The sequence below is a fragment of the Barbus barbus genome (assembly GCF_936440315.1).
Source record: "Barbus barbus genome assembly, chromosome: 14".
In the NCBI taxonomy this organism is placed as follows: Eukaryota; Metazoa; Chordata; class Actinopteri; order Cypriniformes; family Cyprinidae; genus Barbus; species Barbus barbus.
In genome coordinates, this window is record NC_136742.1 from 2,737,924 (window position 1) to 2,764,797 (window position 26,874).

Below are 26,874 nucleotides of genomic sequence, written 5' to 3' on the forward strand. Positions count from 1 at the left end.
AAAAATGAGGAGATATGCAACAAAAGAATGATATGCAACAAGTCTCAGTTAGCTGAACACAGCACCCGAAGCAAGGCTTTGGTTTTCAATTATATAATAAATAAAAAGAAAACAAACAGAATGCAAAAAAAATGAGAAAAGCTAGTGTTAGTATTATTATAATTTAAGAATAGAATTAGAATACATTGGCAGCACCATTAAAATGATTTGCAGCTAATTTAGTATTTAATGAGGGTCAGAGTTGATGCATTGCTGCAGTTCACTCAACTGAAGCAGAAACAACAATCTGATGAATATATGCACTCATACACTCTTAAAACACTTGCCTTTCCAGCGAGAGCGTACTCCATTCTAACATATCATATTTCTGTTTAGGACTTCATAGTGTTGTCAGGTTAGGGTTAGTTGGCCAGCAGTAATAAACTAGTCTCTGGCTGTGTTTGGGTGACTCGTGGGATTGTTTGTTTACTTGTGCTTCGCTTCCGGCGCCGAGCAGAAGCGCTTCCGGGCGCTGTCCGTCTCCATGACAACCACAGCCGCGCAGCACAACACAACACGATCTCAGGACAAAACTCTGTGCCGTTAACGTTAAATACTGTCGTCGTGTAAAGATGTCGAGCACTCAGGCCGAAGGCGTTATAAGAAACATCATCCGAGAAATCGCGCGGACGTGTTTAAGCAGAGGACAGACTCTGTCCGAGACGCTCATCGCGTTCATGGTGAGTGACTGGCTGCTATTGAGCTTGTGTTCATGGGTTGACAAACATATAAACATACATACAGTATGCTTGGCCTGATCGGTCACATCCAGGCAGCATGAATCAGTCGCTCGCTGCAGCATTAGTGCATCTGTGTCCAGGTCAAAGCGGTCGTTCTGGACCCCAGGAATCATTTTAACGTGGACCGGACTCTTACGAAGCAAGATGTGCAGAAACTCATAGAGGTAAATGCAGAATTCGTGTTTACAAAGGCTGTTTGGTTTTTTGATAGACTGAAACTGCTTAATTAAACCTCAAGCATCCTTAATTGATACTTCCTGGACACATTTGTGCACTGAGGTCTCAGGCCTGAGCCCAATTTGTTTAGTTTTTAAATTAATGCCATATTACTATCTTCGAAAAAAAAAAAAACTATTCATTTATGAAATTTGTGATTTTTTTTATTTAATTACCTGTAAAAGTACCATATGTAAAATATTCTTATTTTTATATTTCATATTTATTTTACTTAAGTTTAAAAATATATATATTTTAGTATGATCAGACAGCCCAAACCTGCAATTTTGGTCAATTTGGTGACATGATCGTATAAAAATATCAAAGAAATCAATAGACACTATATGGCTGTAGTACTCAATGGCTGCATATAGGCTGAAATGTTAACGTACTTAACCCATTAAGTTAAAATTGTAGGGTTTAAAAAAAATACACAAACAAATCTGACCATGCTATCAGGAAAAGACAAAGTAGGAGAATCTTCAAATTTCAATAATTAAAAAAAAATAAAAGGTACCAAACAGGTAAGAATAAACCTGTAAACCTAACAAGTAGCATGTTCCTGACATTTTTTGTGTTTGTGTGTGTGTGTGTGTGTGTGTACAATGGCTGATTGGCACAAAAAACAAAGCCCGGTCCCTGGCTCATTCAATTCTTTGGTATTCAACAAAATTAAAAATCCGCTGTGTTATAGGCTCATTAAAAAACCCTCCAAAAAACAAAAGGATTTTGCCCAAATTTGTCTTTAACACTTGAGGGTTAAAACGCCTCTCTAACCTCTATCTAGCTGATCAATAAAAGATGACTGTGTCTGAAGTAAGTGTAGGGTGTCTGTCGTGTCTTCAGCTGTGTGTGGACAGACTGATGGACCAGACGAGTCCCACTCTGAACACCATTAAGATGCAGGTTTACTTCGACATGAACTACACATCTCGACGTAAGTGTAAAAACAAACAAACAGGAGATCTGGATCTCCTCCAGCAATCCTAACACACATCTATGTGAACTGACTGCATTGAGTGTCTGTGTGTCAGGTGAGTTTCTGGGGATGCAGCAGAAGGTCCTGCAGTCCCGTCTGCTGTCGCTGAGCAGAGAGATCACAGACTCTCGAGCCAAGACCAGAGAGGACCTCAAGAACCTGTACGGCAAAATAGTCAGCTATGTCATCCAGCGCTCCAACCTCGGCTCGGCCACAGACATCAACACCGTGAGAGAAACCACAGGTACTGCCGTCTGACATTCAGAATCAGAAAGAGCTTTATTGCCAAGAACGCTTGTGCATACAAGGGATTTGTTTTAGTGTTATACGCTTCCAGTTCACATAAACAACAACACAGAGACAATAAAAATAAGATGAGAATAAAAAAATACCCATGTAAATATTAACACACACACACACACACACATCAAAAGAATGTGTATAACAGTATAACATATAAGTAATGTGTCATATACACAGTACTACTGGTTAAATGTTTGAGGTATGATTTAATAAATTATTTTAATCTGCATGGGTGGATTAAATTGAATAAAAAGTGACTTTATAATGTTGCAAAATATTGATATTTCAAATAAATGCTGTTTCTATTCATCTGTGAATCCTGAAAAATAAAATGCATCACAGTTTCCACAAAATTATTCAGCAGCACAACAGTTTTCAACATTGCTAATAATCAGAAATGTTTCTTGAGTAAATCAGTATATTATTATGATTTCTGAAGATCATGTGACACTGAAGACTGGAGAAATGATGCTGAAAATACAGCTGCGCATCACAGCAGTAAGAAGAGTCAAAAGTGATCCTTTCTCATGCATAACACAGATTGAATGAGCTCTTTCTCATGAACAGATGCGGAGAAACCGATGACGCATACTCTCCGTCATGAGAGCCAATCACCACAACGCATGTCATATTTCATGATGTTGCTTCAACTTCGCTTTTCAAACCAGAAGAACGAAATTGCTCAGAAAAATGCAAAACTAACCAATTTCCACTTGGAAATAAAATATTAGTCCAATTACCATTTTGATCAATATACGATCTATAAATTTCTGTTTGCACCTCAAAAAATGTGTTATAGGGTTTCATGACCCTTTAACATATATTCACATAGAAAACAGCTATTTTAAGTCATAATATTTCACAATATTACTGTTTTTACTGTATATTCTTTGATCAAAGAAATGCAGCCTTGGTGAGCAGAAGAGACTTCTTTCGAAAAAATAATCTGCTAAAACTTTCCTTAAAGCCTTTATGCATTATAAAAGTACATTGAGTAATTCTAATCAATTATAGCCTTTAATAACCCTTTATAATGCATTATACATAAAGGCTATAAGTAAAGTTTTACCCTAAATCTTAATGATTAAACTGTTGACCAGTATTGTGTGTGTACATACTGTATATATATCTAATCAGATTAAATGCATAATACTTGCTCCGCTCACTCATAAATACATTATCCATTGCCAAGTGAGTAGTGAATACTGTAGTTTAAGTAACTCTTCTCGAGTATTTAGTCATGGCTGACTGCTAATAGAGCATTTCTGCTGGTTTTGATCTTGTGTGATGATGCTGGGTTCATGACACTAGGTGTCAGTACAGGATGACTGCAGTTTAGAGGGATAGTTCACCCAAAAATGAAATTCTGTCATTAATTACTCACCCTCAAGTCGTTCCAAACCCGTAAGACCTTTGTTCATCTTCGGAAGACAAATTAAGATATTGTTGATGAAATCCGAGAGCTCTCTGACCCTCCATAGACAGCAATGATCCTAACACAATCAAGGCTCAGAAATATAGTAAGGACGTAGTTAAAATAGTCCATGTGTCATCAGTGGTTCAACCAGAATTTTAAGAAGCTACGAGAATACTTTGTGTGTGCCAAAATAACGACTTTATTCAACAATTTGTCTTCTCCGCGTCACCCTATAGCGCCACAACGTATGCTGTTCTGTGTCAGCTGCGCCATGCAGATATGTTATTTACACTTTGATCTGAACATAAACAACGTATCCACGTATGTGGTTTACATGATACTCTCCAAAATGGCGCTATAGGGTGACGCGGTGGAGATGAATTGTTGAACAAAGTCTTCATTTTTGTTTTCTTTGCGCACAAAAGATTCAAGATTCAAGATTCAAGAGTTTTATTCGTCACATACACAATTATACAGAGTATAACCAGCAGTGAAATGTAGGTCAGGTCCGCTCCAAGGACAGTGCAATTATAAAGTATACAAATATTAAGAGAAGAAAAGTAGAAAAAAAAAAAAAAAATAAAATAAAAAGAATAAAATAAAAAGATAGATAAAAAGTATAAATATAAATGTGCAGGTCAGTATGTTGTTGACTTAAATAGTACTAAGAGGAATGTGCAAAATAATGTGCAAAAAAGTTGTACAGGGTATATAATAGCAGCAATATGAGGTAGAGAAAAATTATGAATAGCTTATTGATATGGTGATATTTACATGGAGTCAAGTGATGTTATGACACAGAGTTAGAGTTTAGGAGCCTGATGGCCTGGGGGAAGAAGCTCCTTCTAAGTCTCTCAGTTTTTGCCATCAGGCTACGGAAGCGCTTACCAGATGGAAGCAAAGTGAATAGACGGTTACCAGGGTGATTTGAGTCCTTGATTATTTTGACAGCTCTATTTTTGCAGCGTTTGAGGTAGATGTCCTGCAGAGAGGGGAGAGCAGACCCCGAGATGCGCTCAGCTAAGCGCACAACTCTCTGTAGTGCTTTGCAGTCTAAACTTTGCAGTCAAAAACTATTCTCGTAGTAAATTACGATTGAACCACTGATGTCACATGGATTATTTTAACGAATTTAACGTATTTTAAGGACCCTTGCTGTCTATGGAGGGTCAGAAAGCTCTTGGAATTCATCAAAAATATCTTAATTTGTCTTCCGAAGATGAACGAAGGTATTACGGGTTTGGAACGACATGAGAGTAATTAATGACAGAATTGTTGGTTGCAGCGGCTCTGCAGAGCGTCTTTCCTCAGGCTCAGCTGGCGACCTTCATGTCTCTGCTGAAACAAGACAAAGAGCAGCAGCTAAGCGAGCTCGCTCTGATCGTCAGCGGCATACGCCTCTTCAACAAGGACAGCAGGAAAGGAGGAGAGGGCATCCAGAACCGTACGTAAGGCTCTCTGAGTTCACTCATCCTGACCTCATGCTGTCAGCGCTTACTTCTCCATGCGTCTCCTGCAGTGCCAGCCGCTCTGAACGAGACGCTGCCGGCCGCGGCCGCAGATATAGAGAGTGAACTGGCGAGATGTGAGCGCTTGGCCTGGCAGTATACGGCCCTGCTGGAGAAGATCTGTGAGTGCCCCGTCCATCCCGACCTGCTCAAACAGGCTCTGTACAACACACGGCAGCACGAGGCCTTCCTCAGACTCATACTGGTGGGTTTCACTGTTAGAGAGAGTCTCATCAAGTCTCTGCTGGCTGACAGACAGAGAGGGCATTAGCTCTTAACCACACTCCTAGAGAACTGCTTCTCTGCTGTCTGTCTTAAAGGGGTCATATGATGCAGTTTCAAGTTTGTCTTCGAAGTGTTACAAGCTGTTTGTGCATATATAAGATCCATGAAGTTGCAAAGACTAAAGTCTCAAACCCAAAGAGATTCTTTATAAAAGTTAAGACTTGTTCACTCCTTCCTAAAACACCTCATCCAAACACGCCGCACATATTTACGTCACGCTGTGGGATGATCTGCATAACACCGCTCAAATGTTTACACAAAGAAAGGCGGCGTAACTTTTATTCTCGCTGTAGTATTGTTGTCGTGGAGATGCTGTGTCTCTCCAAATATGGTAAGGGGCGTAGTGTTTCCGTCACACGCTTGAGGTACTCGGCCAATCACAACGCACTGGATAGCTGGCCAATCAGAGCACACCGTGCTTTTCAGAACAATGAGCTTTGTAAAAATCGACGCGTTTCAGAAAGGTGGGGCAGGGAGGAGTAACAATGTACGTCATGTGGAAAATGTGTTTTTTGAACCTTAAACTGCATAAACATTTCATTACACCAAATACACAATGTTATTTTTATCAACGTCATATGACCCCTTTAATAACGTGACTGATTTGAAACACTCTCCATGAGCCACAACTCTTTGGATCACACAAATAGTGCTCAAGAGACTTGACTCACAGTTGTTCTCCATCCACCTTTTTCCTACGCCCCATGACGTTTTGCGCAAATTATGGGAGTAACTTCCATTTACACTGTATCAGCAAACGTTCGCTCTATGAATGTAATAAGCATTTTCAAAAACTGGGTACAATGACATGACATTATTTTACTCACCCTCCAACCATCAAACATAAAGAGGATTTAAGTGTAAAAGCATTAACAAATTACTTTCAACATACCACGAGTAACCCCTAAGCTCGTTGCGATCCACAGCAATATTACTAATGTGATAAGTATCATTATGGTAATATGTCTTTATTATGTAACAATTACATTTTACTACATCCCCGTGAAACCAAATCCAGAAACAGAAGAGAGAACAACTAAAGATTCTTAGTGTGTTTTGCAAATGAAATCAGGACAGCAGACCACAAATGCGCAGTAGCCTATATGCTATTTTTCATAAAGTTACAGCGCAGTAGGCTTGTTAGGAAAAAGGTGGATAGAGTTTGGTGTTTTAGCATGTTGCAAAGCTAATACTGTAGGATGCAATGCTCTAAAAAGAATCAAATTGTGCGTTATGCAGAAATATTGTGCACAATTTAAAATATAAGTATACTCATATTCAACATTTCTCCCAACTTGGCTGATTGTTACAGAAATATTTTGGTTGCACTTTATTTTACAGTTACAGTTACTAACAGTAGACTTACCTAAGGAAGTACTGCATGATATGAGGTAACTGTTAATATCTAGTTATGACCTTATTGTACTTAATATATTAAGTACATAGTATGTACATGCGGGACAGGACTGTAAAAAAGTGCTTCCAAGATTTCCGTTTTTTTTATTAGAATCAGAATGTACAGCCTTTGCTTCAGAACCGCGATGCCTTAGAATGCTGCACTGCCACTGGAACAGCTGTAATATCTGATAATAGTTAGTTTTACATGGTTTCTAGCTGGTGGAACTAGTTTAAATGCTTAATCATGTTGGTTAGGGCTGGTTAAAGCAGGCAGGTTTCATAAATGTGATTGTGTCAAGCTCTAACCCAGGGCTGTCCAAACTCGGTCCTGGAGGGCCGGTGTCCTGCAGAGTTTAGCTCCAACCCTAATTAAACACACCTGAACCAGCTGATCAAGCTCTTACTAGGCATACTAGAAGCTTCCATGCAGGTGTGTTGAGGCAAGAGCTAAACTCTGCAGGACACCGGCCCTCCAGGACCGAGTTTGGACAGCCCTGTTGTAACCCCTCTGACCTGCTTTTCTCCAGTGTTTCCAGCTCTTTTTCATGTGGGAGATGGTACAAATGATGGGAATATGACATTGATGATGTATGATGAATATATGACAGTATAATGATGTGATTTGGTGTTCATGTTTCTTGAGGCGGACATCATCCAGAGTGCAAAGGAAGTGACACAGTTACAGTCTGATCTAAAGACTCGAATGACGCTCCTGAAGGACACCGTGCACACTAAGACCACAGTGCCGACATCGCATGTGTTTGTGAGTGATTTCTGTCCATCTGTTTGTGCTGAATGTTTATTGATAGTTCACAATTTTTCAATTTGAATGAATTTGTATTGCGAATTTTACAATATTATTTCAAAGCATCTTTACAAACAACAAGATAAAGACGTTAAATTCAAAGAGAAGACTTTATATGAGGGAGATGAGGGAGGAATAGTGTAGCAATGGGTTTGAAAATTCATTATATGATTGATCTGTAAACTATGGAAACCTGATTCCGACACGGAATAAAAAATAAGTTTTTCTCAATTAATTTCTAACCTATTCTGAATTTACATCTCAGAATTCTGATTCTTTTTAGTAGAAATGTGAGATATAAACTCTTACAGTTCTGAGTTTCTCTCTCACTATTCTTTTTTTCTCAGAATAGCAAGATATAAACTCGGAATTGGAACTTAACTGCATTGCTGTAAATAAATCGCACTACGTAGAAAAATTCCGACAGTCTACTAAATCCATAAATACGCTGGAGATTGAAGGCTTAAACACAACACGACCTTAAACTATACTGGATAAAGAACCGCAACACAAGAGGAACTTAAATACACAGATAATGGCAAACAGGTGTGAAGAAAATAATGAATCGTCATAGCAACTAAAGATAAAAAAGGAACAGTGAACAGAAGAAACAAAGGTTTGCAGACTAAAAGTCCTTAAATGAAACCAAAACAGAACATAACCGTTACATGCCTGTCCTGTAAACCTTTTCAATTATTTTACACGGAGAAAATAATTGAATTCTAAAAATATTGTAACTGAAAGTAGGTGATACTTAAGATACAGTGACAAGAAAAAGAAATTTAAAGTGAATTTGTTTTTGTGAAATGTGCTTGATAATTGTAGTTGTGCTCACTTAAAGTAAGTTTGTTGCATTTAATGAAAGGCATTCAGAATTGATATAATATTCCACTGCTGTGTGGTCAGGTGTCTATATATTTGGTTCTTTTACAACAGTTTTGAACACAGTTTGTGCAACTTATTAGAGTCAGAACTGTCCGTCTGAATAAGTAGTAATCCTGGTCCGTCACAGAAAGTGTCTGTTTTTTACAGTACAGCAGTGCCACTCTTGTGATCACATGTAGATTTATAAGCCTCGCTCTTCTTGTCAGCCTAATTTCACAGCATTGGCTTCGCTCTGGGCGGGACTGGAAGGAGAGATGCTGCTACTGAGCATGCTCACTAATGTGGCGTCCGGTCTGAGAACGTTCCTATCAGCAGAGTCTCTGCTGAGCCGAGATCAGCTGGAGCTGCTGCTGCACGGACTGCAGGTGCGAACGGACGTGGACAGATGCTCTGTGGCAGCAGGTGCGACACGCAACCGGACGGAAACACCTGTTGAACTTTAGGACCAGATTCACTAACAACTCACATTAGTGCAAACTGCCTACTGTTATTAAAGGGGTCATCAGATGCTAAATCCACTTTTACTTGTTGTTTGAACAAATGTGTGTACACATCAACCTTATAATGATAAAAATCCACCCAGTGGTTTTTATTTAATCCCTAAAAATAATATCCCCTTTTTCAAATCAGGCCATTCTCAGCTTCTTATCTGTGTGACGTCACACGGACCCAGGCTGCTCCCACGATTGTTGACAGATTGTTGACCTTAGACCCGCCCTGAGTGAGCTGTGAAGAGTCCAACGCCGGAGGAGGTGTAGACCAGAATGTCTCTGATTAAATGATTGAGGTGTTCTGTTGTTGGATGTAATCTTGAACATAGCAGTTGTCATTTACTCCCGAAATCTGAGCTGCTGAAGACGCAGAGGATTACGTTTGTTTTTGAAGGGAATGCGCCCCTGATCTACCTAAATGCGTCTATGTTCGCGCGAATCATTCGTGATCCAGCTTCACCTCCAGAAGAAGTGAGTGTAAGGTTTTTTTTAATGAGTCTTTGCAATCGCCTTTCCTAATAATGTGCTAGTTAGCAAGTTTTGCGTCTAAATGCGTCTAAAGTAAACAGTATCTCAAAGCACGGCTCGTCACCCCACAGAAGAGAGGAGCAGGGTTAGCAGAGCTCATTAGCATTTAAACGTCTTGCTCTGAAAAGAGCTTTTTTTGGCGCTTTTCCACCGCATGGTACGGTTCACTTTTGGGGGGTTTTCCACTGGGTACAGTACCTGGTACTTTTTTCAGTACCACCTCGGTTGAGGTTCCAAGCGAACCGTACAGTTAGCAAAACGTGACGTGTAAACCCTGCTGATCACTGATTGGTCGGAGGGAATAGTCTTTACCTGCATCATTGAACTTGTGACACGAGACACAACAGACCCTCTAGATTTAAATCAGCACATTCAGCGAAGGATTGAACACAACTGTTTCGAATGAGCGCACCTTTTGTAAACAACCAAAAAAAAAAAAAGACCGTTTAGTTGTCCGTTGAGGAAAAACAGACGTTCCTCTCTTTGATAGCCGAGGACCGGATCCAGCGAGAGTTGGGAGCGACGCGGAATGAGAAAGTTTTTCAGGAGTCACGGCAGTAGAGGCGGTGCAACTATAACGACATGTGAATAATCTCGCCCACTCTAAAGTGGTACTAAACCGTACCGAGCAGAGTCGTACCACGCAGTGGAAAAGCGCCAATACAAGGGTGGTGATGGCGCAGTGGATAAGACACAAGCCTTTGGTGTGAGAGACCCGGGTTCGAATCCAATGTGAGACACTTAACCCCTAGTTGCTCCAGAGGCGTGCGACCTCTGACATATATAGCAATTGTAAGTCGCTTTGGATAAAAGCGTTAGCTAAATGAATAAATGTAAATGTAAATGTAATACAAGGTAAAAAGGGTGTTGTTTTACACTACCATTGCAAAATTTTTACCAAAGTATGTTATAGACTTTTCATTAAGACCCTAAAGAATCATATCAACTTGTGGAAAATAGGCATCCAATGACCCCTTTAAAAAAATGGTATTAAAAAAGATATGTAAAACATTAGTGATGAAAAGGCATGGACAATGCTATGTTCTTATTGCATATGCATTTGTATTTAAATTAATCATGAAACAATTTACTAAGGTTTGGTGGTCACTTTACTGTTAATTGCTACATTATTCAACACCCAAAAAAGCAGGTCTTAACCAATTTAATGCTTTACATGAGATATTTGCTCATTTGAGCTGCATCTGTGTTCTTTGATTTGCTCATTGCCAGATCATCTGCTGAAATTTCCACTCCCATCAGCAATTTAATGGGATTGCAGTCTCATGTTAATTGTCCTGTTTAGTAAATCAGGCCCTGTACTGAGCTTCAGTGTTGCAACTGAAGACTTGAGAAGTATATCTGACTATTTGATTTTGACTGGTCAGTCACAGCTCATTTCTTTCTTTCAGTGTTTGGGAGAATATGACGTGGACGTGTTCTTGACAGTCTGCATGAGATTCACCAGTCATTATATCCCACACACACGTGTGTTTGTCTGTTTCAGAAGAGCGTGTTGTTGAGTCGGAGATGAGCTCGTGTGAATGGTGTTTTCCTGAGAGCACAGCTCACTTTGAGGACGTGCTGCTGCAGTATAAGGGCTTCTGTGGCTTCACCCTCGTGAAGAACAATGGCCTTTTACTGCCAGGTACAAATAGTGAAACTGTGTGCATTGCATTTGATATTTGTTTTCTTTGATAAGACATATTAGTGTCTCTCTCAGGCAATCCAAAGGTTGGCGTCCTAAAGCACAAGGAGAAATACTACACTTTCAGCTCCAGGAGCGCTGCATACGAGTTCGCCTCTAAAGCGGATGAGTTTATAGCTGCCGCGGTGGAGATGGCGAAGAGACAGCCGGAGCTCATCCAGCTGCTGCAACTGCATCAGGAGTTCGCCAGCGTGACGCCCTACTCTGAGGTAGCATCGGCTGTATGGCATGCTCTCTGCTCACCAGCACACGCGAATAATGAAACGCAGTCAGGACAGAAACTACTTCTCAAAAGGGAGGAGAAAACGCTTCCCATGTTTGGTTGATGTCAGAGGTTGTGTGTTCAATCAAACGTAAGCCCTAATCGGACGGGACTAGTTTTCTAAACTATATTTCTCTGGCCGATGCCGATATTTAGAAATCAGGGCAGCCGGTGGCCGATATATGATGCAGATTTTCTTGGCCGATATGTTTGGCTGATTTTCTTTTTTCCCCTTCATCTCATAAAAGAGCGTTTGAGTAAATGTTTATTGCAGAGCACAAGATAGTAATAGTAGTAGTAGCCCAATTCATAACAATAATACATGGCTCAAAACTTAAGCACCTTCTCAAAACAGTTCTGAAGCATGCTTTTTGTTTATGTTTGCTGACAGACACCAGAGTTTCCCACAGACTTGCAAATGCAAATTCATTCTCTGCCAGCAGGAGGCGCTGCTGGAGCGGGAGATATAGCTGTTTCCCCAGTAACGACTGTAATCAAATAAGCACCGTGCTCACAAACACTACTTTATCAGGCATTGCAGAAAGACGAAATTAAAATGACACTAAAGCTTTTCTGAAGACGGACAGTTCTTTTCAAAGATTCATATAAAAACACCCGCGCTGCATTTTAATTTTGAAACGTGCAGTGCTCACGTAGAAGTATAAGCCTTTTGGAAATACTATGTGACGGTCAGTTTTAATATTGTGACGAGCCGCCACAAATAAATCAAGGTATGGGAGACACTGCTATAAATCAAATGGCCATAATCTAAGTGATGACAAAAATAAGAGTTCACTCATATTACACAGCCTGAAGCTCACGAGCGATGACATTGTGGAGGCTATTTTCGGACCCACAGACACATTTAATGAACAATGTTAATGTGCACGTAATAGTCAGCCCAGACGTTGTGTCTGAATTGCACTCGTTTCTACTTTTACACTTGTTGCATCAATTCTAGTAGGGTAAAACTTAATTACGCGTTCGGAGCAGTCTGCCCGGCCATCATTAGCTGAAGCTGTGTGTGAACACAATGCGGCTGCAGTGAGAGCTGCTTCGTCTCACGCAGCTTCAGAGGAAGAGAAACAAAACAGCCAAAACATCCACAACATGCTGCTGTGAGCATGTAAGAAATACTGCTGCTGCACATATAACACATATGAATAGTCCCCACAGCATACATGATCAGCCCAGAGCAGATCTATACAGGTGGAGCTGGGGAAGGTGGAGAGTGCTGCAAACTGCTACCACAAACATTAGCTAAGTATGTCAATGTTGAGAACCATGATGTCATACGGAGTCAGATCTATCGGATTGCGCCATCAAGAGTTTCATGCCAGTGCCTGGTTGCATAAAAAGCACCTTAAGTGTAATTTTCCCATAAGATTGCCCTTCAGTTTCCATTACACTTAAGGCCGTTGCATAAAATATCCCTTAAAATGTCACTTAAGGTTTTCTCTAGGTGTCATAAACCCTTAGAATTTCTCTTAAGTATCCCTTAAAGCCCATTAAGTTCTGCATAAAGCCCCTTAACCGTCATTTTCCTAAGTATAACATAAGGTATGGAAAATGTCACCTTAAGTGTTACACAGCGAGCAGATTGAATCCAAAAGTCTTCTACAAGACACGATCGGCCGCTTTATATGTTAAACAGATTTTAATTCAGGCATTTATTCAAGTTGATCAACTTTTATACAGCACATAATAGATCAAACGCGAGTGCGTCACACGTGAGAACATATTCTATAATATTTCAATCATGTATTTTCCTACATATTACCTGGAAATGACTTGGAAAAACACACATAAACCATATATTGTCTCAGTCGTGTGTTTATTGTGCTTCTATTCAGCTTAGCTGCAGTGGAAATCGCTGCTGTATTCCATCATAAGATACTTCTATGAGTCCGGATTGGACTTCCAGCGCCCTCCGGTTTAGAGTATGAATGAAACATATACTGCGTTGGATTGTTTAGCGCCGCTTCATAATGTTCACATCGCCTCGTTTTGGATACGAATAAAATAACCATCTTGTCTCTTTGCATTTAAATATAGATTTATTCACATTAGTCCCTGAAAATGTTGTGTGTCAGTGTCAAGGTGCAGTGTGTAAGATTGCTGCGCAAACGGTAGCTCAGGTAGGCCAAAAAAAATGCATGAGCGTTGGGATACTCAATCACAGATATTTGCATTCGGACAGAATTAGACTTCCCATTGAGTTTGCTGCAAAAACAAGTGCATAATTTGCTCTAGAATTTTTACAGTACATCTGTGAAACACAAATTTCTCTAATAACCCCCTTGAAAACCGGTCCCGTCCGAATAGGGCTTTACACAACCTAGACGACATTAAACATAGGTTCATATGCAGTCAGAATACACAGGGTTTGTGTCACCACTACAGGGTTTTCACACTTGAAATATTCAGTGCTGGGTCGTTCTAAACCCTAGCTAAAGGGAATCCTCTGGATTAACAATCAATCCTGGTGTTCTTAAGATGATCTTTCCACACTCTACGTACTAGAGCTGCACGATTGATCGTTGAAAGATTGCAATCTCGATTTAAATACCCACACAATATAATTTCTAAATGTCTAACAAATTCATTCATTCACCAGTGTCCATTTAAACCTTTGAAAGTCTTACTGAAGCTTTCAAACCTGCGTTATCGCTGCTGCGGACACAGAGAGCAGTTAGCATGTTTAGGTAAAAAAAACAAACAGTCTTTTCAACTACATAGTAGGCCTATTATTTCCATCTAACAGTCATATAGTTCGGATATAAACTGATGTTATATGGTAGCGATCAAAAGAGAGCAAATCAAATCACCTTTTGAAAGTAACTGGCGCTTTATATGACGTTTGTGTTAAATGCATTGTTTCGCCACTAGCTGACTTTTTAAAAAAAAAATGTATTTGTCAGTAAATCATTCAATTCAAGAGATTTGTTCAAAAACTCATCCAGTAATGAAACAAGTGAAGTTTTGAATCATTCATTCAAACCACTTTTTTTTTAATAAATATATATTAAAATGTTCAATAATTCATTCAAATTAAACCCTTTTAAATAGATTGCAGCAATTAATAATTTGTCACATAATTTTGTTTAGTTTAGAATCGTGATCTCTATTTGAGATGAAAAAAATTGTGATTTGCAAAGTATCGTGCAGCTCTCTATGTACTTAACCCCTGAGCTAACAGACGTTTTTGCATATTGGCGGTGTTGAGGTCATTGATTGGATGAATGCAGTATGTGACCTGTTTACATAACAGCTTTACCTGGAGTAAAAAGCAGGGATTAGAACGAGAAATAAGCACAGTGTGAAAAGGTGCAATCTTAAGCACAAGCAGCTGATGTAGAAACTCACACAGTATACTGCTCATGTCTCAGATGCAGTCAGGAGAGAAACTGCTGGTGAAAACCATCTGTAAAAGTGACGCCAGCATGCAGACAGAGACACACCCTCTGGAGACCAACATTGTGAAGTCCTATGAGTGGAACGAGTGGGAGCTCCGAAGAAAAGCCATTAAACTGGTGAGAAGCGTTCACACACATGATCTCAGTCTAGACACGCATTAGAGAATTTAACCCTGTAAGAAACTCTCTGTCTCAGGCCAATCTGCGGAATAAAGTCACACACTCAGTGCAGACGCACTCGAGTCACATGAGACGACACAACAGCACACAGACGTTCCTCCCTAAAGACGCCGCCAGCCAGACGAAGCGGGACGGAGAGAGTAACGTACCCAAACCACAGGTATACCTGTCAGGACTGAGAGGAGGAACAAACACGATGAAGTTGGATCTGACCAGAGCTGTTGATGAGTGACCTGCACACTCAGTAAACTCTGAAACAAACTGTGTGAATGTGTCAGTCTTCTTCAGAACACGCCTCTCAATTCAGCTCTGTTAACCACTTCCTACACCCACAAACCTAGTGTCCATTCACATGGATGCACTTCACTGTGTGATTCATAGAAATTGTGTGTAATGAAATATTGTGACTTCTTCCAGGTCTTCTAATCACACAGTAGAGAGAATGTGAGTGTAAAGCAATGAGAGTAATTCATCACTTGCACTGGCAATGAAATGATCACTGGTTTGATTAAAAATATTTTTATTCATTTTTAATACATTTATAAATTGCTACATTAATAAATTATTAGTTGCTACATTAATAAATGATTAGTTATTAGCAATGTTCAGAAATATTATACAAGAGGTTTTTTTTTCTTACATTAATGTCACCATAAGCGACCAATACTTTCTGAAATATTAAAAAATAGTTTTAATGTATTTTTTTACATTCCTAATGTGAATGTCATTAATAAACCAATTAGTGACTACATTTACCTTCTGATATATTTAAAAAAAATAGAATATTGTTTCACATTTTTACATTGATGTTACTAATAAAGCATCAATTATTGACCACTTTTACTTTCTGAAATATTATATAAAAGTAGGTTTTTTTGTTTTTACATTCCTTACATTAATTTGTGAAGCACTAATTAAGTGACTATTTTTACATGCACTTATGAATTTCTAATTTTACAATTTCTTATGATTCCTTTTACTTCAATGTTACTAATAAAGCACTAATTAGTGACTGACTACATTTACTTTCTGAAATATTATTTTAAAAAGCATTTTTTATTTTTTTACATTTACATGTCACTAATACAGCATCAATTAGTGACCACATTTACCTTCTGAAATATAGAAAAATAGCATTTACTTTCTGAAATATTATACAAAAATAGCATTTACTTTCTGAAATATTATACAAAAATAGCATTTACTTTCTGAAATGTTATTAATTTTTTTTTTTTACATTCCTTGTGAAGCACTAATTATGTGACTATGTTTACATGCACTTCTGAATTTCTAATTTTAGAATTTCTTATGATCTTTCTAATTTCTACAGACAGCAGCGTTGTGAAGTATTGAGCAGCGTTTTCTTTTGGTTCTTTGTGTTTTGAGCAGCCGATCACTGACGGAGCTGCAGGTGTTCGCGGGTTAAGAATAGGAGCATGTGAACACAAACGCTGCTTTGCTGTCTGCCGATGCTCTGCTGTGCATCTGAACACAATCGTCATTTTACCTGCAGCTCCAGTCTCTCCTCGAGACTCCGCTGCTCACTCATTAAACTCCTCAGCTCTGCTGTCTGATGCACATTGGGATCCCTGCCTTCTTCCCGTCTAGGATTTCATCCAGCGGTGCTCTCCCAGCTGCTGGAGCGTCAGCCGGTGAGCTGGATTACGGCTCAAGCAGTGGAAAATCAGGTCATGGCACGCTGGGAAGAGTTCAGAGAGAGCGGTTAGTCTCCACACATCTAACATGAACAGAAAACATCACCAGAACAGCATAATGTGGAGCTGTTTGTGTGTTCACCTGTGGATAAGGTGGGATCCATCCTGAGGTAGCCGTGCTGAATGGCATCAAAGCTTTCGAAGGGCAGATATCTGTGAATGATCTCAAAGAGCAGAACTGCCAGCGCCCAGACGTCTGCTGCTGCGGCGTGGAATATGGACTGGCCGAGGACCTCAGGCGGGGTGTATGCGTCTGATCCTGTGAGAGATACACAGCTTCAGTGCTTCTGTACGCTTCATCAACAACACAACATTACGTGATCATCAGCCAGACTCACCTTGGTACTGGCTGCTGTTAAAGCCCTCGCTGCTGATCAGACGAGCGCAGCGGAAGTGGATGAGCTTGAGCTCCAGACTGTGGAGAGTCACCAGGATGTTCCTCGAGCGGATATCACCATGATAAACTCCACGCTCATGGCAGTGTTTGACCGCTTGAAGCACCTGAAGCATGAACAAGCGTGCTTGTGCTTCACTGATGGGGCCGGAGAACAAGATGTAATCCTCCAAGGTCCTGCAGGGTTCAGGGTACTCCATAATGAGAGTGAAGCTGCTCTCATCCTCCAGCCACTGGTGTAGCGCCATGATGTTGGGGCACGAGGGAGCTTCTCCCAGCCGGAGCATCAGAGCCACTTCAGCAAGCACAGGTTTGGAGTGACCAGGCTGAGAAGAGACAAATACAACAACAGTTAGCTTGCGGTCTTCTGCTCCAGCTGTATGTCAGCTACAGGTTATAAAACACCACATATTCTTCAGGTTTAGCCAACTTACAATGCCAAGATAGCGGTCCGCTCTGCGCTTGGGGATACACTTCAGAGCAACCTTCACTTTGTCGCTGAATATGTGTGTTCCCTCATAGACCTTGCTGAAGCTCCCTGATGCGATCAAATGTCCTACTTCAAACAAAGACACGACGGATCCTGAAAAACACACAGAAATAGAAGATGGACAGGTTTGAGACTTCCTTTGATTGTCAACAGCAGAGCTGAAGAACCACCAAGTCAAGAGTCTTAAAGACTTTCTTTAGTCTCAGATGCACTGCAGATCAAGCATCGATAAAGAGAAAATAACAGAGCAGAAATAACATGATGCAAAGCAGTAATGACTCACCTTGAAGTAGCTGGATTTCTGGATCAGGCAACACTGTGTCCGGTGCTGTTTCTGACACGATCGACACTGGACCAGGAACTGGACCGGACACCGGAGTGGACTCTGAACCGGACACGGGACCGGACAGAACTGCATCATTGGCCTGGATCTTGGAGGGACCGTCTTCTTCAGGAGACGACCGGAGGTCAGCAGAGACCTGGTCCTGCTCTGGCAGAATGAGCTGGGATTGGTCCGGATCCGGCTCTGTTTTAGGAGGCTGGACTCTGTCCGGGTCGCAGCAGGGGAAGAACTGCTTCACAGCCTCACATGCTCTCCGGAAGAAGACACGCACCGCTCTCCTCTTCCTTCCTTTCTTAGCTTTTTCTAAAACCAATGAAGAGCAAACATTAGAAACATCTCTGACCACAGATTACATGTGAACCAGCAATTAAACATGGAAACAGTACAACAGATGTCATTGTCAAGTTATTATTACTATAGATGCATGCGCTAAAGTAATAGTGCCTCACTGTGACAGAGATGGAGAGCGGATGAATCTGGGAGAAGCGTCGGCTCTCTGATCCCGGAGGAACGTGGCTCCGGATCTTCACACACCTGACCCGGCAGACACAGCAGCTCAGGAGCGGCCTTCGGACCCGGGACAGCCGTCGCCTCGGGGTCGTCCAGATGAGCATCCGTCTGTGCTGAGAGACGCACCACTCTGTCTGGCCTCTTCACAGCCTCGCACAGCTTCCGGAAGAAGACATGCACCGCTTTCTCCTGCTTGCCTTTGGAAAGAAGAAGAGAAACGATTAGAAACAAACACCTCTGACTGCAGATCAGACACAGTTTACAACAAACTCCTGACAGCTGACACTGAGCTCTGACCGAGAGAAGCAAAGCAACCCTACAGAGATAACTGCTGTTGATCATCTCACCTGCTGGGCTATGTTTCTTCAGATCGATGGAGGCCCAGGCGCCTCGAGCGACAGGCTCAGCTGTACACATCTTATTTGATTAGTCTGATAAACGTTTGTAAAGTGTGACTGAAAAGTCTACAAAGACTGTCTGTAAACCGTGAATCTAAAGAGTTGAAGTGGAATCGGTCGCTGATTCGAAACGAACTCAATCAGATCCGCGTCTGCTTTAGAATCTTCAGCAGCCCTTTATATAGCCGCTGCGCTGTGACGTCACACTCGCGCATTTCATTTCTGCTCTGTTTTGTTTTAAAATGAATACTAATATCATTCAAAAACAAGAGTGTCAGCCATCAAGTGTTGAAATATGAACGTGGTTCACGCTAGCGTTAGTCAGCCAGGCATCACTCGGACGTGAGTTCGGTAAATGTACCTTTATGATGCCACTTAACCATGATTTTTGGTGAAAAAAATGCGATTTTAGCGAAGCGCTGTGCCTGACACACGATATTTCTGTATTATATGAGCAGCACGTCATTAAGATTGAAATTGTGATTTAATATGTAAATTTGACTAGATTTCACGGAGAACACAGATTTTACGTTTCTTCACAACTTCGACATAATCTCGAGTTTTTAAAATATATAATTTATTCACTATATTAAAAAAAAAGAATAATCAAGAAACAATTAGCCTAGTACATTTATTGATCTGTAATCAAAAACTTATTTTCTCGTCAATCAGGTCAAATCAAAAATATATATTTAATATCTATATTAATTATAAGTAATTGTTCAACAGAGAGATCCACTGACTTGTGATGTGGAGCATACGAGGACCAAAAACACTGAAATGAAGGGTTTTATATCATTTACTAAATGTGTTTTATAACATAAATGTGTGCTCCTAAACATTTTTCTCAAGACATATGATTCACAAACTACTTGACACTTTATTATGAGTTCTAAAGTGTTTGTGAGTCGTATCGGTTTGAAATGACATTAATGGGTAAACTATTCTACAACATTGATGTTTTTACATGCAGACTTAAGAGAAATCAAAAAGAGGATGTGTGCTTGAATCACAAGTATAGAAACACATGACTTTACTAACATTTGACACATTAAACATCATTCCGTGTCTATTTTGTGCAGCAGCTTTTTCCACATCATCAATATTCTCTAATCCAACCTGTTGCATTTCTTAATTAGAGTATTAAAATGAACATCTGATTTGTACTCCGTCGACAGCAAGAAGGCAGAGGCTCACAAAACTCTAATTAATGGGTTACTTTCAGAATGTGTTATCAAGTGAACCTCATTTATCAGATTAGCCTCATTTAAACCCTAATCCCTATGAATTAATGCTGCCTCCTCATCTACACGAGATGGCTTTTTGACATGTCTGCATGATGAAAATATGCACGAATTATTTCACGAATTACGTGATTATTTTTTATGTAACCCTGAAGACTTTTGTCATATTTCTCAGATGTGTATGATCAGGGTTGAAGCTAAACGCTGCAGGATGGTGGCCCTCTAGGACAGGGGTCACCAAACTTGTTCCAGGAGGGCCGGTGTCCTGCAGAGTTTAGCTCCAACCATAATTAAACACACCTGAACCAGCTAATCAAGCTCTTGCTTGGTATACTTGAAACTTCAAGGCTGGTGTGTTGAGGCAAGTTGGAGCTAAACTCTGCAGGACACCGGCCCTCCAGGACCGAGTTTGGTGACCCCTGTCCTATAGGGCCCCTGTTCTACCATAAAATGAGCTGCGTGAAACCCTGCAAGAGAAAAATCTAGTTAAAAATGCAAAGATGTAGTCAACTAAATGTAATAGTATCCGTTTTACATGCAAATATTAACATTTGCACAATTTTTAAACTCAAAATAAATTAAATGGGGACTGTGTACAGGGGCCTAGAGGCCAGGAAGGCGATTTCTACTGAGGGGTATCTGCTCTCCTTGATGCAATTTATAACCCCCATCCACCCCCCACCTCACTTCTCTGAGATAATTTTTATCAAGGGGCTTCCCCTTGTATTTTATGTGATTTCTGTGTATTTTCGACACCCCCATAACCACAAACCCCCTCACACCACCCCAGAATTCACAATAATGCAATAACCAGAACTGGGGGCACAATTTACCTCGTGACACCATTCATTGTCAATATTGAGGATAATCCTTATTTATACCCTAATCAGGCAACATATCTCAGGAGATATGCATATTTCAAAATGCAATAAAAACAAAAGAACATGACAATTTTCTTTTTCAACATCTCAAGACAATGTTCACAATTAATACTAAGTTGTACTGTAATTTTTTGCTGAAAAAAGTAAGATTAATATATGCTTACTTTCTTTTCTGGATGTCCAGCCCCATGGGAGGACGTGTTGGCTTTAGGTCAAACTGACAAAACAAGCACAGAAAATTAACCAAGTCATGTGACCCCCATACTCCAAACAACCTTAACTGATGATGATGATAATGGTATTGGATGAAAAATTCTTCCTCGTGCCTCCTACAAGAGACTAAAGAACATGTATCCTGTGGAACACATTGCCTGTTTAATTCATAGTCTTTTGAAGTTTAATCCTCACATTAAACTGTATCACAACTCTGGTCTGTACCCAAATTTAAAACCTCTTGAAATCATAATTAAGACTTGTACAATTTAAGACTCTGTTAATGCAGCCCCAATCACAGCCGTGCTGATAAGAGATCCGGATCACACTCCCGGGCATGATATCACCCATATAAAACATACTACATATTCAATTCACATACATTTATTGTACTACATTAAATTTCTGCTACACCATTTCTTTATCTTTTATTTATCTGTTAAACAACCAACCAAATTTTTTTTTATAGTTTCATTTATTTGACCACCAGTTAACAAGCCACCTTAGAAGGGAGTGTGCTTTTAGATAATTATCTTGTATAACTAATTATTTAATTATAAAGTGATCTACGCTTTACATGCCTTGATTTTAACAAACAAGGCTGTCCAACAGTGTAATCTTGTGACACAGAAGAACTGCAAAAACACAAGGGGGTTTGCAAACCAAGATTTATTGAAATATACAAAAGGCTTAATTGGCTTTTTTTACAATTTAAAATCTAGTAAAATGAAAGTAGCAATGAAAAACAAAGCAGTCTGTGTCGTTCTATACAGACAGCGCCTCTACAGACAGTGACATGTTTGAATGCGGCTGAATGAAGCCTCTGTTCACAGCAGACCGGAGCATCATCTGCGTGAGGAGCGGGCCTCCAGGATCTGCACCACCAGCCTGTTTTTCAGACTGCGCAGTTTGCTGCTGTAATTCTGCTGCAGGACGGCGTCGAGTCGCAGGCGGAGGCTGCGCAGACACGGCAAAGAGCTGCAGTCCGACACGTTCAGCAGCGTGTGGAAGAAGTCCTGCCACAGATCAGCGTGAACGTTCCTGACACACAGAGAGAACCAACATTACGCTCGCCTCAAAACTGCACTTCATCACATGATCCAGCATGCATCCGTGTTACCTTTTGAAAACTCCATTGGTTCTCCAAATGTCCCCTTCCTTTTTAACTTGCATGTATGTCCCAAACATCATACAGTAGACCGTCCCCGCAATGCCGAAATAATCAGTCTGTTAGAAAAGCAGGATGACAGGCATGAGTCAAACAGAAACCAACTGCACAGAAATTCAGTGTGTAAATCATCAAACCATGGTCTGTCTGAAAACTCGACTCTGATTGGCTGGCAGGAGTGCATTAAAAGCATGTAATGCACAGGTAGGTCCAAGTTCAATCACCGTTCTCTATTAATGTGCTGCTTTCACTCACAGAGATCGCACTACACACACGCAAACATTCAGGAGCACAGAAATGTGTCAACACTGCACTGCCACTTTTATTAATAGTTTTGATACTGAATGCGTTATATTTCTCAGCAACGAGAGGGTTCTTTGCCTCCATGTCATGCATTAAATGAGCAATATCACATGAGTAGACATGATATATGGCTGTAATCACAGCGTGCCGATATACAGCCATATCTCACGTCTACGAGTGTGATATTGCGTTTATACAACAGTTTAATGGCACGAGTGTGTAAATACATAAAAATAAACAACGGAGTGTCTTTAAAAGCCCTAATTCCTTCTGTCACGGATTCAAATCTAAAGTTGAAAGTTACAGCGGAGCCAAAGCTCTTTTGTTTTAGACCATCTACAAATGTTAAATCTACTACTGCATCTTTCTGAGAAAAAAAATGCAGCGACTGATATATAGTTTATTTATAGTAATTTTCAAAGCTTCAATGTATTGTTATTATAAAGCACTTCATTGTTTATTAAAGTCTGTGTAAAGAGAATTCTGAGAATTGTTTCTAAACACATTACACATGTTAGAAATGTATTGCTGAAACACATTACAAAGACTCTGAACTATGTAGTACTGAATTGTGGAGTTAAACCGTTAAACAGGTTTTCACCAATTCTGTGTTCAGGATTTTCTGGGCGGGGCTAAAACGGTGGCTTGATGACACAATGGAGCCACCGAGCTTGGCCCCGCCCCTAACACTATAATAACTGTTGAGAGGTCAAGTTCTTAGTTTGTCTTTTTGAATGTCTGTGATGTTAGATATACAGATTCTAGGTAGGGACGGTTCAAGGGTGAATGGATACCCGGGTCTTAGCCCAGAGATATCAATATGTGGCAGAATACATACAATTTAAAAACATGGAGCGTTCACAATTTGCATCTAGAAACGCGTGGTGTTTGCCGTTGCTAAGCAACCATTAGCAGCGCTCGCCTTGACGACGAGAAGGTTTCAACTCACTGCAGTGCAAATAACGAACTTGCACGCTCAAAAATGTATGGCTGTATATCAGTAGCATCCATTCAGGTTGCAGCAGTATTTGACAGTTGAGAGAGACAGCCGCTTTCCCGTGAGTGGGCGTGGTTTCAGCGCCGACAGCGGACACGCCCCCACCGTTTGAGAGCAGAGAGTCCTGCTTATTTTTCAAAGATTTTGATATCTTATTTTAGTTACTTGGCAGGTTTTTTTTATCATTCAAATTTGGCTGGTTGTTTAATAACACATTTTTCTGTTGTGTGACAAAGTCAGAACACATTTTAATATCACTAATTCTAAAAATTCTAAAAACTAACCAAAATTAAAAATAATTTGCTTATAATTTCCACAGGAGAGATTTGGTGTTGTTTCCAAACAAAAGGAAATATATCGGTATTGGCTATCGACCAAAACGGGTTGAAAAATATTGGCATATCGCCTAATCAAAAGCAACCACAAATTAGCTATTCAGTATGCATTACCTAAAATTATCAATCTAATAGATTTCATTACACTTTTCGCCAGGAAATTTGTAATCAGTAAATGGACTACAGTTTGCAAATCTAGCCAGAACTGGGTATCATAACAAGAGTCTATGTCTCCCGATGCACACTGAGAACACAAAGAGCTGATTTACACCAGCACATCACAGGTAATGATGCTCACCTGATAGGTCCAGGGTTGGCCGCTCAGCATCTCCACACACTGGAAGCCTGAAGTCATGCACTTGGCAGTGAACGCAGTACCTTCTGGGAAGAGCGTCATGTCGATGCTCTGCCCCAGATCAATCAGAGCCAGGCCATGCTCCAGGTGATCCTGCTGGAAGCAGTCGTTCTCCAGGAACCTGAGCGAAAGCGACAGCACACGTCATTCAGCCTGACTGCCGGCCGCACTCCTGCAGTGCATGCTGGGAAAGCACGTACCTCTCTCCCAATAGGAAGTTGTCAGGCTTGATGTCAGCGTGTATGATCCTGGCCTGATGCAGCTGCTCCACCATGTGCAGGATGCAGACGGTGAAGTAGAGCACCAGAGGCTGCGGCATCACCTTCTCGCTGCGGCTCTTGTACAGGTTTATAGCATTCTGGAGGACAAGACAAGATCAGGTACATTCACCCGTGCTCGCTCTAACAGGGCTTCTGCTTTCCTGGTGTCGTGATGAGCAGCCCTGCATGCACTGATCTGCACACTTCAGACATGGGGCTGCCTGACATCAAATCACACCGTCTGCAAAGCACACTTAAAAACCTGGATCTGTGAGAGAGCCTGATTTTTAAGACTCTTGCCTCTTAAAAGAAAAGCAGTTGTTTAGAGGATGAAATAAAATGAGAAATATCTAGATTTTTGGTTGTTTAGCTTATTTCAGGCCCCTTGTGGCCCCCTGGCTGAGAACGGTGGCTCTACAGTACTCACTGATTTTGTGGGGAACCATTCTATAAAGCAGGGGTTTTCAACCTTTTAGGACATGCGCCCCCCAAGTTTGTCTAATTTCACTCACAACCCCCCCCCCCCCCCCCCCCGACACAAACCCCCCCCAAGCCCCGTTTAATATAACGTAAATTATGTCTCTTATTTAAATATGTAGTAGAAAACCCATGGAAATGTATGTTATTTAAAAAAAGAAAATCAACATCGTTTTTGGACTATGGGGGGTGCCATTATTTTATGTGCACGGTACATTCTGCGTCGATGACGTCAAATGGTTGCACTCGGTGAGCTACTGGCGCTTTTTACCGCAACACAACTCAGAATACACAGCTCAGAAAATAAAATACTGATACAATACCACATTGTGAGGCTTTTGGTTGTATTTTCAGTCGAAGCTGCAACAAGAAACGCTAGATGCCATCTGTTAAGATGTAAACATGCCAATCATGAAGCGCGGCTGCTAGAGGAGTTTCTCAGCGCTCATTTCCCTCGATATCTGGGGCATTTAGACTCCTCGTGGGGAAAAATCCATGGTACAGCATTTGGTTTAAACCTATACTTATATCCATCGCCACCTGTAAGCTCTTTCAGTAGCTGTGGTCATCATATCAGTATTTTATTTTCCGAGTTGTGTATTTTGAGTTGTGTTGCGGTACAAATAGCAACAAGTAGCTCACCGAGTGCAACCATTTGACGTCATCAGGACAATGGCGCCCCCCATAATCCAAAATATGTATAAAACGATGTGATTTAAAAAAATAAAAAAATCTTTAAATGGGCTTTCTACTACATATTTCAGTGAGAGACATCATTTACATTACCAGAATACTTACAAAGACAGACATTTTGATACCTGTGTATATTTAACTGTTCAAGGACAATCAAGCAAAAATAATCACTTAAGGTCAAGAATCGGATACTTGTTTTAAAATTTAAATTTCAATTCCGCCTCTCAATTCCTGTGCGCGCATCTTTTCTATTTTTTAGTTGGCTAAAAGGGGCTGTTAAAAACGTCTTTGAATCATTCAAGAGATTTATTTAAAAACAGATTCATCCAGTAATAAAACAAGTAAATCTTGAGTGAGCCACTGAATCATGCCATTCATTTATTCCATGAGGTTTTGTCTAGTTGTCTAATATTTTGTTCTTCAGAACTGGGAGAGAACTACAACCTTTAAAAAAAAAGTTACCTTCTTAAAATGTAGTCTCAGTTTATCCAGAATCACGCAGCTCTATTTTGCACACAAACAGCTCTTAATCGAGCCGGCTGATTTTTCTTCATGGTATTCAGCAGCAATTAAATGTTTCGCAAAAAGAGAGACAGAATAAATACTTTTATCTCTAAATGTCTGACTTCATTTTTTTTTTTTAACCACATTGGAATCAAAACGGAGAACCGATAAGAGGGAATTGATCAAATTCAAACAATACCCAATCCTAATTATATAGTGCTGTTGTTTGGATTTAAACGGCTTAAGTTTTTTGAAAAACAATACTTTTCTGTGCCTTGACAGAGTTAATTGCTTGGCAGTTAATGGGACAGTCACAAGCCTCATGGTTTTCATCCAAAATATCTTAAATTGTGTTCCGAAGACCAACAAAGCTTTTACGGGTTTGGAACGACATGGGGGTAAGTGATTAATTTTCTAATAAAAATTTTAAAATTTAT

The 26,874-nt window shown here is 40.3% G+C and overlaps 3 protein-coding genes across 4 annotated transcripts in view; 1 reads left to right on the top strand and 2 right to left on the bottom strand.

The window, feature by feature from the left end:
* Positions 1-506: 506 nt before the first annotated feature.
* cfap206 (cilia and flagella associated protein 206) lies at positions 507-16,180 on the top strand. Its single transcript, XM_079433282.1, has 12 exons — positions 507-719; positions 860-943; positions 1,842-1,932; positions 2,030-2,218; positions 4,980-5,138; positions 5,214-5,407; positions 7,529-7,648; positions 8,782-8,977; positions 11,099-11,239; positions 11,315-11,508; positions 14,951-15,094; positions 15,174-16,180. The coding sequence occupies exons 1-12, from the start codon at positions 612-614 to the stop codon at positions 15,387-15,389; spliced, it is 1,836 nt and encodes a 611-aa protein (XP_079289408.1). The 5' UTR covers positions 507-611; the 3' UTR covers positions 15,390-16,180.
* Positions 15,664-19,161, bottom strand: LOC306880018 (serine/threonine-protein kinase pim-3-like). Its single transcript, XM_079433283.1, has 7 exons — positions 18,957-19,161; positions 18,549-18,806; positions 18,040-18,402; positions 17,701-17,849; positions 17,211-17,592; positions 16,955-17,131; positions 15,664-16,856 (listed from the first exon to the last, which is right to left on the bottom strand). Exons 1-7 carry the CDS (start codon positions 19,024-19,026, stop codon positions 16,762-16,764), a joined length of 1,494 nt encoding a protein of 497 aa, XP_079289409.1. The 5' UTR covers positions 19,027-19,161; the 3' UTR covers positions 15,664-16,761.
* Positions 19,162-21,995: 2,834 nt separating this feature from the next.
* Positions 21,996-26,874, bottom strand: part of bub1 (BUB1 mitotic checkpoint serine/threonine kinase) — a 29,523-nt gene continuing 24,644 nt past the window's right edge. For both annotated transcript variants that reach the window (XM_079433594.1, XM_079433595.1), the window contains exons 23-26: positions 24,704-24,861; positions 24,447-24,624; positions 22,466-22,572; positions 21,996-22,386 (exon numbers count right to left, since the gene is read on the bottom strand). In XM_079433594.1, coding sequence (XP_079289720.1) covers positions 22,191-22,386; positions 22,466-22,572; positions 24,447-24,624; positions 24,704-24,861 — 639 coding nt within the window. In that variant the 3' untranslated portion in view covers positions 21,996-22,190. The remainder of the gene's footprint in view (positions 22,387-22,465; positions 22,573-24,446; positions 24,625-24,703; positions 24,862-26,874) is intronic.

Bases quoted from the DNA above. Each gene is read 5' to 3' on its own strand.
- cfap206 (XM_079433282.1), top strand. From the start codon at position 612: ATGTCGAGCACTCAGGCCGAAGGCGTTATAAGAAACATCATCCGAGAA. The intron at 720-859 runs GTGAGTGACTGG...ATCTGTGTCCAG, and splicing joins AGACGCTCATCGCGTTCATG to GTCAAAGCGGTCGTTCTGGA. The intron at 15,095-15,173 runs GTGAGAAGCGTT...TCTCTGTCTCAG, and splicing joins GAAGAAAAGCCATTAAACTG to GCCAATCTGCGGAATAAAGT.
- LOC306880018 (XM_079433283.1), bottom strand. From the start codon at position 19,026: ATGTGTACAGCTGAGCCTGTCGCTCGAGGCGCCTGGGCCTCCATCGAT. The intron at 17,850-18,039 runs GTGAGTCATTAC...TGTGTTTTTCAG, and splicing joins AGAAATCCAGCTACTTCAAG to GATCCGTCGTGTCTTTGTTT. The intron at 17,593-17,700 runs GTAAGTTGGCTA...GTCTCTTCTCAG, and splicing joins CGGACCGCTATCTTGGCATT to CCTGGTCACTCCAAACCTGT.